This window comes from Ochotona curzoniae, unplaced genomic scaffold, assembly GCF_017591425.1.
Source record: "Ochotona curzoniae isolate NIBS_2020 unplaced genomic scaffold, NIBS_Ocur_1.0 contig_2235, whole genome shotgun sequence".
Lineage (NCBI taxonomy): Eukaryota > Metazoa > Chordata > Mammalia > Lagomorpha > Ochotonidae > Ochotona > Ochotona curzoniae.
In genome coordinates, this window is record NW_024465384.1 from 3,046,780 (window position 1) to 3,060,693 (window position 13,914).

At 45.7% G+C, this 13,914-nt stretch overlaps 1 protein-coding gene across 2 annotated transcripts in view; it reads left to right on the forward strand.

Moving 5' to 3' along the window:
- Positions 1 to 13,914, forward strand: part of IPO8 (importin 8) — a 57,789-nt gene that overhangs the window by 13,730 nt on the left and 30,145 nt on the right. For both annotated transcript variants that reach the window (XM_040972228.1, XM_040972229.1), the window contains exons 9-16: positions 270 to 404; positions 2,425 to 2,524; positions 4,892 to 4,968; positions 5,284 to 5,400; positions 5,782 to 5,871; positions 8,790 to 8,955; positions 9,866 to 10,026; positions 10,697 to 10,822. In XM_040972228.1, coding sequence (XP_040828162.1) covers positions 270 to 404; positions 2,425 to 2,524; positions 4,892 to 4,968; positions 5,284 to 5,400; positions 5,782 to 5,871; positions 8,790 to 8,955; positions 9,866 to 10,026; positions 10,697 to 10,822 — 972 coding nt within the window. The remainder of the gene's footprint in view (positions 1 to 269; positions 405 to 2,424; positions 2,525 to 4,891; positions 4,969 to 5,283; positions 5,401 to 5,781; positions 5,872 to 8,789; positions 8,956 to 9,865; positions 10,027 to 10,696; positions 10,823 to 13,914) is intronic.

Consider the following 13,914-nt stretch of genomic DNA (forward strand, 5'->3'; position numbering starts at 1 on the left):
TAGAATTTTGGTTTATTCTGAGTAGTTCCGTAAGCTAAGGCCTGCAAATTAACAGTGTGACATTTGTTATTTCAATATGATATATACCTGTTGAGTAACGAAAAGTTGACTGCATTTCATGCTTTCTCATGAATCCCTGATTTCCCCCTAGGTGTGTTGATTTTTGTGCTTGTCAATTCTGAATTTTATATTATACCTGAAATATTACACCAGTCACTTGCCCTGCTGCTTCTTGACCTAAAAATTGTTGATGCTCTTGTGTCCTGTAGGTCCTATTACAAATCTTAGACCAGTACAGACAGAAAGAATACGTAGCTCCTCGCGTTCTTCAGCAGGCGTTCAACTATCTCAACCAGGGAGTGGTCCACTCGGTGACCTGGAAGCAGTTGAAGCCACACATGCAGGTGCGTGTCTGGGAACAGCCCTGGTCTTTTGGCCCACGTGTCCTCAGTGCTCTTCAGTGAGGGTGCCGTCATCTCTCTGGTCTAGAGGACTTGGAGCTGTGAGCATGTGACAGAAGGGGGGCCTTCAGGTCTTCTGAGCTGATGACTTGAGCTCCTCTTTCCTAGAATCTGGCCCCACTTTTTCATCGCTAAAAGCCGAGAAAGCCTGTTACTCTGTTGACTGAAAGCTTGCTAAAACCAAGAAGTATGAGGGAGAAAGCATTCCAGCTAGTCGGTGGGACTGGGCAGAGCATAGAGCCTCAAGCGTGGTGGATATGAGCAAAAAGTATTTACTTAAAGGTAGAATTTAGCGTTGTTTCAAGAGCAGATCAGAATGGAAAAACATATACCAACAGAGTAAGTTCTTACTGCATCTAAATAACTTGGTAATTCGGTGATGTTGGGAGCGTGGTGCAGAGAAGAAATGACAGTGATGGGCTATAGGGACCATAGATAGAATTGTCCTTCCACGTTCATGTTTGTGGAGGAGAAAATTAAATTTTTTTTGCATTAGATTTACTATATCATACATATCAATATCACTTTTATACAGTATCACTTTTATATTCATGATAAAGTTAAATAGAATATAATATCATTTTAGCTCCCCAAAGCTCCCTGACACATTAAACATGTATTTGTTTCTTTAGAAATGCCAAACTGTGGCGTACATTTTAAGCTCAATATATTTCTTAGTATTTATCCCTCAAATATCCATTTTCTCATGTGAATACAAATGAAGTTCCAGTGAGTAAATGGAACTAGCACGTTTAAATAGTCACAAAGCACATCTACATGAAAAAGCCAACAGACATTATCTTTGGACATTTTAGATTCATGAATCGAAGTTGGTTTTATTGGCAAATTTTAAAATTAATTAATTAATTAATTATTAATATTATTATTTTTATTGGAAAGGCTGATATACAGAGAGGAGAGACAGAGAGGAAGATCTTCCGTCCGATGATTCACTCCCCAAGTGAGCGCAATGGCTGATGCTATGCCGATCCGAAGCCAGGAGCCTCTTCCGGGTCTCCCATGTGGGTGCAGGTTCCCAAAGCTTTGGGCCGTCCTCGGCTGCTCTCCCGGGCCACAGGCAGGGAGCTGGAAGGGAAGCGGGGCTGCCGGGATTAGAACCGGTGCCCATATGGGATCCCAGGCGTGCAAGGCGAGGACCTTAACCACTTGCACCACCGCGCCGGGCCCTATTGGCAATTTTTATCACCCTGCATAAGCATACTTGACAGGAAGGGAATCTTCCTAGATGGGTAAAAATGATTCTGGAGTTGGGAGAGTCACAGTAGATGCCAGCCAAAATGACACCATGCCTAACATGATGCAGGTGTCCGGAGGCGACTTCAAAGTTGCATGTCAACAATATGCTATAAAACATTGTTTGTTCTCAGGACTGCGGCATTTAGGCCCTTCAATGGCAGAAGGTACAATTCTAAAAACTTAGTGAAATATTTGTGGGGCTTTCGAATCTTCAAAGTATTAGGACAATATATTTCAGTTCTGAAACTATCTATCTTAGGTGGCAATAAAAAAAAAATGGGGAGATAGCCCAAAAATAGTTTCCCTAAAGTTCTGTATATAACATAGAAAATTGGAGTTTGAAAATGAAAACAAATTGTTGTTGATTCATTTATACTTAGGCCACAATGGAAATGTTACAATTTTCCAAAATAAAAAATAGTGCAGTAAATATAATCTTAGCTTGCTATGGGGGTAGGTATTTAATATTCATGTGTTATATCTTAATATCCTTATTGCTTCAGAGAAAAATGTTGCCACTTGCGGGAGTCCATTTTGAGCACAGCCTCCTCTCGGTCTCTTGCTTGCCACTGATGAAGGCAGATGCAAGAGCAGTTGCCATGACAGCTGGGTGAAAAGCATCCACAGGCGGCTGTGCATCACCACTGCTCTCCCCACGAGGGAGCAGGCCGTACCCACGTGCTGTTCTGTTTTTTCCATGTCTTAGAACATCTCTGAGGATGTGATTTTTTCAGTGATGTGTTACAAAGACGAGGATGAGGAGCTGTGGCAGGAAGATCCCTACGAATACATCAGGATGAAATTTGGTAATGGCCGTGGTTTGGGTCCCCTTCAGTCCCTGCACGTGGCAAATAATGTAACCCGCTGTGTGTGTGTGCAGCAGAGTGTCTGGTGGTTCCGTTTGCAGCGGTCCGTTCTGCATGGCGAACTGTGGAGCTTGCTGTGCTGCTGAAGGCCAGCGGTGGGGTGATGCGTGAGGGTGCTGCTGCCCCCTGGACTGGGTGTTACTGACCTGTGGGGACCCGTTGGCCGGGACACCCGTCTCTAAAGGGGGCCCTCTTCAGCACTGGGAAGTTCCCTTGGAATGTTGCACGTTTTAGGGGCGCCCAGTTCACTCTGCCTCCACACCAGGGACCAGGATTGTCCGAGGCAATAGAATTTCCCGCTGGCAGCCCCGCTGTGTGTGGCCCAGTTCTGCAGGAGTGCCTTCAGCGTGGATCTTCGTGGAAGTTGTTTCACTGGGCATGTTGCTGGAGTCATTCCATTCTGCCTCCCGGTTTGGATGAGTGGATTTGTGGATTATTTGAGCAGTCTGCCTAGCAATATTGATCTGTGTCCCTCTGTCAGCTGCGTGCCTCAGGCTCTTCCGAGAGCAGGCGTGTTGGTCACTGATTTCGTGTTGCTCAGCCCTTTTACATCTCTGCATTCCTCTGCAAGTGCCTGGCTCCGGCATCCTTGACAGGGAATGTCAAGTGACTGCCAACAGCAGCACTGTTGAAGGCACGTTGTGTCCTCATGGGGCTTGCCCTTGTCCAGCAGGTGTCTAGCTACCCGAGCTGGACTTACTGGAATACGGGCTGCGTTGCTGGAGTGTGCTAACAGTGTGTGCTGTTGGTGGTGTTGGTCTCCTCTGGGAGACCAAGTGTGGGAGGAGCCAGTGGACAGGCAGGCCCTCTGCTGTCCGCATCCCTTCTTCCTCTCCAAGTCCTCGCCTTGGTCTTTGTTTTCCTGATCCGACAGTGGTGAGCTTAGTCCTGAAGGCAGTTGTTCGCTGTTTACTTTTCTGTAAAGCTGATGTGTTTCATCATCTATAGCATATTCAGGGTGCTTCAGATGCCGTTGACTTCTTAAAATCAGATAAGAAAGTGTCTCCGTTTTGAGGTAATATAGATAAATAGAGATAAATAGAGTTGTGTGTTGATGGATGGGTCATTTAGGTTTTACTGATTTAAAAGTGAGTGAGTCTGGCTGAAATGCTTTTTCCTTAATCGTTTCCTTTTGTGGGCTAGAACGCAGTGACTGGTTTGATCCATGGATTTTGCTCTTGTGTTACTATTGGGAAGAGCAGTGTGCTCTAGGTTCTTGTCAGTTGTGGCCATTTTTATGAATGAAATGTTTCGAAGTGTGTTCGCTGATATCAATACTGATGTTTTAAAATGTGCTTTTTCTGTTTCCTGTTCCATTTAACCGACATCTTCTCATTTCCCCCAGTAGTAATGTTTTTAGTGCGGTACAGTTGATAGGCGCCTAGACGTCAGTGTGAAGGCTCCTACACGTGCCTTGCTGCTTGGTCTCTTCATCGTTGTGTGGCTGCACGCAGTGGTGTGGTTAGCAGTAAACGGGTAGTGATGACTGTCCAGGGAGGATTCAGTAGGACAAAATGCAGCAGAGAAAATAGGGGTGTGAAACAGTCAGGCACAGTTGGAGCCCAGGTTAGTTGTCTATGTTATTAGGGGTGTATTTTATGTTGTGGTTTGAAGCCTTGATTGAATTTTAATTCTTGTATTTAAATTCTTGTGGTTTAGCAGAGATCTCAGGATTTCAGATTCTCGCCTGAAAGTGCCTGTCGTGAAGCATGTGCCAATTGTCCTGGGAATGAGTGGCATGTTGGGTAGTGTCCTTGGGGTGCTGGATGCCCTCCTGCTTGCAGAGCTGGGTGCCCACCTGAAGCTGTCCCCCTTGCTGTGCCCTCACCCAGGAGGGCTGCAGATCCCAGTAGACTCTGCAGCTCTCACTGGCTGTCTCCATCCCTTCCACTGTTGTTGTTCCTTGCCCGTCCCATCGCGTGAGTGTTCATGGTTTCCAGTCGGTTTGCTCCTCTCACCACGTGGCTGCCATAAAATCATCTCTTTCATCTTGCCATCTCCAGAGCCTAGAGCAGAGCCTGGCAGAGTGAGCTCGGAAGAGGCGCTGGTTGTGTTTTCACAGGGAGCCAGCCCGTTTCTCGTCCCCAGGGAGATCAGGAAGTGGGGAGGGAGGGCCCCCCCATGCACTGATGTCTGCTGGTTCACGGGGGTCACCCAGTGATGGGTTCTGGGCTGTCTCCTGCTGCCAGCCAGTGCTGAGGGGACTGTTACACCTCTTGGTTTACGATGCTAGGTGGCCAGATTTAAAGTGTATAGCAAGTAATTATCTTTTTCTTACTAACATGGTTTAACCTTTTAAAATTGTAGATATTTTTGAAGATTATGCTTCTCCCACCATGGCAGCCCAGACTCTCTTGTACACTGCTGCCAAGAAAAGGAAGGAGGTACGTGTGGTTCTCCTCGGTGTATGCGACTTGCAAGCAGCCAGCGTGGGGCACTGTGACCGAGCTGCAGTGTTGGAACAATCATAGCGTCAGTTGCTGTGTGTCGACTTCAGAACTCTTTTTTTCTGTCCCAGAAAAGAGAAAATGTGAAGTACCCTGTTTGTTTTGTTTTCATAGTTGATGGTAAGACTGCTATTGAGGTAGTACTTTTTTGGACTGAACGCTGCAGACCAGCTGTGTTTTTGAAAATGTGTGCATGTAATGCTGTGGTGAGACAGCACAGGCTCATGGGAATGCGTTGTCCGGTTTCTTCAGGTGCTGCCCAAAATGATGTCATTCTGCTACCAGATCCTCACGGATCCGAACTTTGACCCGAGGAAGAAAGACGGGGCCCTGCATGTGATTGGCTCCCTGGCTGAACTGTTACTGAAGGTCAGTTTGGCTGCAGGTTTAATTAAACTGCCCAGCACAAGCAGAACTTGGGGTCACTTAAAACAGGGACTGCTGCATGGGGGAGCTGACATTGTAACCTCCTTCCTGCCAGTGCTTACTTAAATTAAGAATATTTAAGCCTTTTGTCAACTTTTCCTTTCGAAGTGATTGCTATACAAAATGGTTTTATTCTGCAAAATGTCAGTATCAGGCGGAGCTAAGGTAATAATTTTGGCATGTTGTATACTAAGCTGTGTGTCCAATAATTTTATAAAATTTTAAAATAGAAATACAAGTCATAATAAACCTGCTTGATTAGGAAGTGAATCTTATGTGTGAAAGGACATTGAAAAGTTGAAAATCTAATTTGTTTTTTAACAGAAGAGTTTATTCAAGGACCAAATTGAGTTGTTTCTGCAGAACCACGTGTTTCCGCTGTTGCTGTCTAACCTGGGGTATCTTCGCGCTAGAGTAAGTTTTCCATTGTTTTGCTAGGTGTCATAAAAATCTTCATCTGTGAGATAATCATTGAGTAAATGTTTTGGGATGAATTGGCCTACTACTGCTGGAATGTTCCTTACAATCAAATCACCTGATTAAAGAGCAAGCTGGCAAAGAAAAGGAGCTGGATGGGAGGTGGGACTTCCAGGACATGAGCCAGTGCCCCTATGGGATCCCCGCACTTGCAAGAAGACAGTTGAACCAGTTGAGCCATCGCACTGGGCCTGGATTTGTAGATTTCAGTTCCACCTGGTATCACGTTCCTTATCAGCCTAGCCTCTTGCTGTGTATTGTACAACAGGCAATGTGAGGGAGGATTTTATAGCGCTGCTATGATGTAAATTTACAGTTGACTGTTAGCATCTAAAATGGCAAGAAATCTAGTTTGGCTAAAATCTTTAGATTTTAAGACTGTTAGGCAAATTAATATTTCATGTAATTCTAAGTGTTATTTCTACAATCCACCTATTTTGTGGAGGAATCAAAGTACAAATTTAATCCTAGAGCGTAGAATTTATTTCTGTAAGAACATCAACACAGAGGGCCCATTGTGGTAGCCTAGTGCCTAAAGTCCTCGCCTTGCATGTGCCGGGATCCCACATGGGCACCGGTTCTAATCCTGCAGCTCTACTTCCCATCCAGCTCCCTGCTTGTGGCCTGGGAGGGCAGTCGAGGACAGCCCAAAGCCTTGAGAACCTGCACCTGTGTGGGATACCTGGAGGAAGTTCCTGGATCCTGGCTTTGGATTGGCTTAGCTCCGACTGTTGTGGCCACTTAGGGAGTGAATCAGTGGGTGGAAGATCTTCTCATTGTTTCTTCCTCTCTATGTATCTGACTGCCCCCCGCAAAATAGCATATTAAAAAAAAAATCAACAGAAAATGTCATGTTAACAATAGTATATTAGCATTGTCAGTATACCATTATGCATTTTATAAACACTGGGACAGCTGTCAGCTGACCTGCCAGGCCACCTGAGTGTCCCTGGGCTGAGGCTCCTGCCACTGCCTAAGTGGGGATTCTCTTCCTCAAGTCTCTCGAAACTAAAAATGCCTTCTCTTGTGTTTCATGCACCTAGATGATAAAGGGATGATGCCCCTGTGTTCTAAAAGCTTACCAACAGCTTCAAACTTGAGCATCCAGACAAGATAACCTGAAGAAAAAAATTATCTTCTACGTATGTGAGAAAAAAGTGTTTCATGTAAATGCGAAGCCAGCAAATCAATAGTTTAGAAATAATGAAACTACTTTTTCAAAAGAATGGGGAATTCAAAAGTTAAGAAACTAAATCGAGGAGCAGGTGTTCCGGCTGGTGCCGGACTGCCTGGGTTCGGTACCTGGCTCTGGTCCCCTATTCCAGGCTCCTGTTGGAGGCAGCTGTGAAGGCCTGGATGACTGACAGGGAGACCTGGATTGAACTGGCTGCGTCTGCACGTGGTTCAGTCTGTTCCTCGCCACGGCAGGCATTTCAGGAGTGAGCCAGCAGGTTGGAGTTCTGCCTCCCAAGTAAATAAAAATCTAAAAAGAAAGGAGTAAACATGTTGCTTGTGTTTTTGGCATAGCAGGGAAAGAGGTGCCTGTGACGCTGGCATCCCTGCTGGATGCTTGTTCCAGTCCTGGCTGTTCCACTGTGGATCCGGTTCCCTGCTGACGTGCCTGGACAGCAGCAGATGGCTCAGGTGCGCGGGCTCCTGCCCCACGTGGGAGCCCAGGAGAAGCCTAGGCTGCAGTCCAACCCGACTCTGGCTGATGGGGTCAGTTGGGGGAGTGAACCAGTGTGTAGAAGATCTGGTGTCTCCATTTTTTTTTTTTTCGTAACTATACGTCTCAAATATATAAAAATAAATCTTAAAGAAAAAAGGAAATTGAAGCAATTGTTGGTAAACTTGGTGGTATTTTATTAAGTTTTTTTTTAAGGTTTATATATTTTTCTTTTTATTTTATTTTATTTTATTTTTTTTTTTTAAAGATTTATTTTTATTATTTTTTCATTGGAAAGGCGGATATACAGAGAGAGGAGAGAGAGAGGAAGATCTTCCGTCCGATGATTCACTCCCCAAGTGAGCCGCAACGGGCCGATACTATGCCGATCCGAAGCCAGGAGCCTCTTCCGGGTCTCCCGCACGGGTGCAGGTTCCCAAAGCTTTGGGCCGTCCTCGACTGCTTTCCCAGGCCACAAGCAGGGAGCTGGAAGGGAAGCGGGGCTGCCGGGATTAGAACCGGCGCCCATATGGGATCCCGGGGTTGCAAGGCGAGGACTTAACCACTTGCGCCACCGCGCCGGGCCCAGGTTTATATATTTTTATTGGAAAAGACAGAGAAGGAGAGGTACACACAGAGAGAGAGAGAGAGAGAGAGAGAGAGAATCTTCTGTCCACTGGTTCACTTTCCAAATGACTGCAGTGGCTAGAGCTGAGCTGATGGAAGCCCAGTGCTCCTTCCAGGTCTCACACATGGATGCAGGGTTCCAAGGTTTTGGGCCATCTTTGACTGCTTTCCCAGGCCACAAGCAGGGAGCTAAATGAGAAGTGAAGCAGCCGGGGCATGAACAGGTGCCCACTTGGGATCCTGGCACATGCAAGGTGAGGACTTCAGCCACTAGGCTACTGTGCCAGGCCCAAGGCCAGGGGTTTTCATGGGTCTCCCATGTGAGTGCTGGAGCCCAAGGCCTTGGGCCATCCTCTCCTGCTTTTCCAGGCCATAAGCAGGGAGCTGGATTTGAAGTTCAGTAGACTGCACACAAATTGGTCCCCATAGGGACGGCCAGTGCCCAGGCAGAGGCTCAGCCTGCTTTGTCACTGGACACTGCAAGCAAGCAGTTCCTGTGTGTGTGAGGTCAGTGCAGATTGCCGTATTCTCAGTTGCTTCATATTTTCTTCTCATGATGCAGTCGTGCTGGGTACTCAATGCATTCAGTTCTTTGAAGTTTCACAATGAACTCAACCTAAGAAATGCTGTTGAATTAGCCAAGAAGAGCCTGATTGAAGATAAGGAGATGCCAGTAAAGGTGGAAGCCGCGCTTGCCCTGCAGTCCTTAATTTCTAATCAGATACAAGGTAAAGCGTCTCAAGTGTGTGTATGTTGGAGTCTGAGGGTTCAGGGTTTGGATTTCTCTTCCTTTGCCCCCTCCGAATTTTGTTAGGGCTCATCCTTGCTTAATTCAGAAATCCCTATAATTGTACTTTCCGGAAGTTTTTACACCAGGACCCAAGTTAGTAATTGCTGGACTCCAGAGTAGAATGGGAATCGGGAAGCTAAGTCCACTGCTAATTCTGCTGAAGTGAATTTGCCGTGTGTACTCTGGGAGGCACATGATTCTGCAAGGCTCAAGTTTATACACATGTTTAAAGTTAGGGACCAGATGGCTTCATGATCCTGTCGGTGCCAGGAGTGTGGGATTCTAGCAGTGCTGAAACTCAACAAGTAGTGTCTGTTGCGAACGATGCTACGCGTGCTTGTTAGAAGAATGTTGTGCTCAAATAAACTTTGAAAGTAAACTTGGTTGCTGGGCCTGCGTCACCCGGTACTCCCCTGGAGGATGGATGGTGGAGTGAGTGAACGAGGAAGGGAGCCTGGGCGCCAAGCGGCCGAATCCCGTGCCTGTGGGTGTAGGTCATGTTTGTGAATTTAACTTCTCAGACTTGTCATCACAACTGATGTAGTGTGTTTTCCTCGTCATGCTGGTGGCAGCATAGCTACTCCAATAATGAGAATTTTTCAGTGGGAGTTGTTAGCTTTTTGGACAGGGCAATTACTTCCTGTGCAGAACGACTTTGTCACTCGTGGTGAAATTGACCTAATGGAGGTTGTTATTTGGCACAGCTTTCTAACTTGTTCACCGTACAGCAAGTGCATATATAGCCCGTTATCTAGGTGTTAACACTGCGCCCCTTCAGCTGTGATCACGATTGTTGCTTTGGCTATCTACGAACGGATCATTTTTCTCCGTGTCTCCTCCTGCATTAGCTAAGGAGTACATGAAGCCACAGGTGCGGCCCATTATGCAGGAGCTGCTGCACATTGTCAGGGAGACGGAAAACGATGACGTCACCAACGTGATCCAGAAGATGATCTGTGAATACACCCAGGAGGTGGCCTCCATTGCCGTCGAGATGACCCAGCACTTGGTAAGCCTGAACACACCTGCTCGGCTTCGTATAGAAACTTGGAGTAAATGACATTAAACTCCGGAGCGTGGAGTTCAGCTTTATAACGAACTTACTCCTAAAAAAACAGTTCTGAAGTTCATTAGGCTTGGCAACCTGTAGGACAACCCTCGTCCATGTGTTGGTGGTGATGTGCCTCGACGTGAGCGTTCTGGGTCTTTGCCGTGTGGGATTTGAATCGGGAGGTCTGTTGGGCGTCTTTGATTCTTTGTTCCTTTAGGTCCCCCTTTCCTCGCGTGGAGTGCCGGGCGTGGACTGACCCGCCACTCTCCTTGACCTTGGCACTGCTAGTTTTCCAAATCTGCCCTTGATGTGATATTTTCTATGTGATTCTTGGAGTCTGTCCTCTAAACTTTGTATCACATTTTTCTCTTTACTCTTGATTTCAGCTTTCTAGATTTTGTTATTTCTTGATAAATTAGGAAATGTTAAATATCTGACTCTTAACAGCTAATGTGTGTTTTACTCTATTGAATAGATGAGGAAAATAGCCTACTTAAAACAGGTATTATAAGAGTTGATTCAGCCATCAAAATGTGAAACTTAAATGTGAAATGTTTGTTTCCTTTTTGATAACTTTTATAATGGGGTATGAGTGCTAATTGTTAATACTTTTATTTTGCTTTCACAGGCTGAGATATTTAACAAGGTTCTTCAAAGTGATGAATATGAAGAAGTAGAAGACAAAACAGTAATGGCAATGGGAATTTTACATACCATTGATACTATCCTGACAGTGATGGAATATCATAAGGAGGTGAGCTTTGAGTCTAGTCACAGTGCCAGCCTTGCAGTCCTTTTTTTTTTTTTAATTGGCAAGTCAGATATACAGAGAGGAAGAGAGATGGAGAGGGAGATCGTCTGTCTGGTGATTCACTCCCCAAGTGGATGCAAAAGCTTGAGCTGAGCTGATCTGATCTGAAGCCAGGAGCCAGGATCTCCCACATGATGCAGGGTCTCAAGGCTTTGGGCCGTCCTCAACTATTTTCTCAGGCCACAAGCAGGGAGCTGCATGGGAAGCAGGGCTGCTGGGATTAGAACCGGCGCCCTGATGGGATCCCAGCACGTTCAAGGCGAGGACTTTAGCCACTAGGCCACTGTTCCAGGCCCTGCGGTTCCTTTTTGTGTGATGTAGATTTAGGAAGCAGATGCCAGTTACATAGGTAGCAGTTGATCTGTTTGGCCAATTCTGTGTTCCTTGCATACTATTAGACTACTAGGATCTTAAAACTGGGTTCAATTCTTTTTTGTTATGTTTTTAAATTTATTTGAAAGATTGAGTGACACAGCAGGAAAACAGGATTCTTTATCCTGTGTGCTGGCTCCCTGTGCAAACGCCCGTCAGGACTGGGCCTGACAAAAGCCAGGAACTGAGAACTTACTCCCCCTCTCTCTGGAGTGAGGCATGAATCCAATCACTGGGGCCATTACTGCTGCCGACCACTGTGCACTGACACAAAGGTAGAATTGGGAGCCTCGTGTGATGGCTCAGTGGCTAAGCCCTTGCCTTGCACATGCCGGGATCCTATGTGGGTGCCACTTGGTGTCCCAGCTGCTTCACTTTCCATCCAGCTCCCTGCTTGTGGCCTGGGAAAGCAGTGGAGGATGACTCAGTGGCTTGGGCTCCTGAAACCACATAGGAGACCTGGAAGAAGCTCCTGGAACCTGACTTGGGATGGGCTCAGCTCTGCCATGGCGGCTACTTGGGGAGCGAACCAGTGGATGGAAGATCTTTCTGTATCTTGTTTTTTTTTTTTTTCCTGTGGATTTGCCTATGCATAAAAATAAATACTAAAAACAGAAGAAAAAGGTGGAATTGGGAGTTGGAGCAGGGAATCAAACTTGGGTATTGTAGTGTTGGATGTGGACATTTTTATTGTTGTATTTTTAAAGATTGACTTATTTGAAAGTCACAAGAGTTAAAGAGGGAGGGATAGAGAACTCTTTCATCGGCTGGTTCACTCTTCAAATAGCCACAATGGCCAGAGCTAGGCCGGTGTGGTGATAGGAGCCTGGAGCTTCTTTGAGGTCTCCTGTGTGGGTGCAGAGCCCTAAGGTCTTGAGCTGCTTTCCCCTGCCACAACAGGGATCTGGGTCGGAAGTAGAGAAGCCAGAATCTAACCACTGCCCTCAAAGGATGCTGGCCCTGCAGGCAGAGGATCAGCTTGCCACACTATGGCACCAGCCCCTGGATGTGGACATGTTACCTGCTGTACTTGGCCCCAAATGGTTCGGTATTCTCTCCTGAACAGCTTTTTCTTGCCTGAAAGGATTTAATGTGAGTTTTGTTTTTGTAGTCACAGTTTTATTTTTCTGTCCTACATTGAAATCCTGCGATCCTTGTGGTTAACTGTGAGATATTCCAGCTTAAATGGCAAGTGCATTTAAGGATAGTTCTCTCATCTCCTGTTTAAAGCCTGTATTTGGAGATACAGAAATCACAGTCAGATTTTTCCAACTGTTTTTATAAGGTTGTGAAAATAGGATGAGCTGCATGATTGATTTGAAAATAGTGCTTTCTATTTGTGCTAATTTTGGTCAATGTTCACTAATGTTAAAGAAGGAGGTGACTGTGTTGTGGTTTTTAGGAGAGGAGTGAGTTAACATTGAGAAATGTCGGTCCCATCTGGCTTCCTTAACAACTGATGAACAATGCGAAGGATTTGCCTAAAAGGCTTTACCAAGGTCAAGAATAATTAGAGACAATTATACATGGCATTGGAGCATGTATTCTTTTATTTTGAACTTTGACTTATCAAAAGTAAATTTTGAAGGTAAGATTTCCCTAAAAGGAAAATATTGGGGGCCAGTGTATTGTCATAGCTGGGTAAGCCACTTGTAGCCACACTGGCATTCCATATGAGTACCAGTTCAAGAACCAACTGCTACCCTTCTGAGGCAGCTCCCTGCTAATGTACCTGGGAAGGCACTGGAAGATGACCCAAGTACTTGGGTGCTTCACCCATGTGGGAGACCCAGAAGAAGCTCCGGGCTCCCAGCTGCAGCATGGCACAGTGCTGGTGGCTGTTGCTGCCATCTGGGGAGTACACCAATTGATGGAAGATCTCTCACTGTCAGGAACTCTGCGTTTCAAATAAATACCACAAGTATGTGCATGCATATTCAAATAATTGATGTTTGAAACGCAGTATTGAAAATCTGAAATAGGTATTTAAGCATACCTATCCTAATGGGTGTTAGTATATTGATAATTATATGTGTGTGTCTATATTTGAAAGGCAGAGCAGTGGCTGGGGGAGAAGAGTCTTGGATTCACTGGTTCACTTCCCAAATAGGCACAATGTCTGGGGCTAAGTGATGCTGAAGCCAGGAGCTAGGAACTACATCTTGATCTCCCACATGGGTGGTGGGGCCCAAGTACTTGGACCATCTCCTGTCTTCCCAGATGCATTGACTGGAAGCTGAATTGAAACACAACAATGGGACTCGGTGTGGCCCTCTGACAGGAAGTGCTGGTGTCAGAGCAGTGACCTGTGGTGCCGTGAAGTGGGCCCCCGATAGTCATCTCTTAAACTGGGAAGCTTGGGAACATTAAAACAGTAGTTTAAACTGAGAATTAGAGTATGTTCTTAGGTCAGAATAAGATATCTGCATGAGGGATGTAATCAGGATGGGTTTTGATTTTGATTTATGTAGAAAACGTTTAATGAAAACATGGTTGAAAATGTGCAGGAGTATGATGTCAGTGACATGTCACTTCTTACTCAGCTCTCACGTCATCGGATTCCTCACCCGCGAGGCGGCTGTTCTTACCTGCTGACGTTTCTGTCTGTCCAGAGATTTTTCCATTAACCTACAAGGAAAGAAGTGTATTTTTCTCCTAGGAAA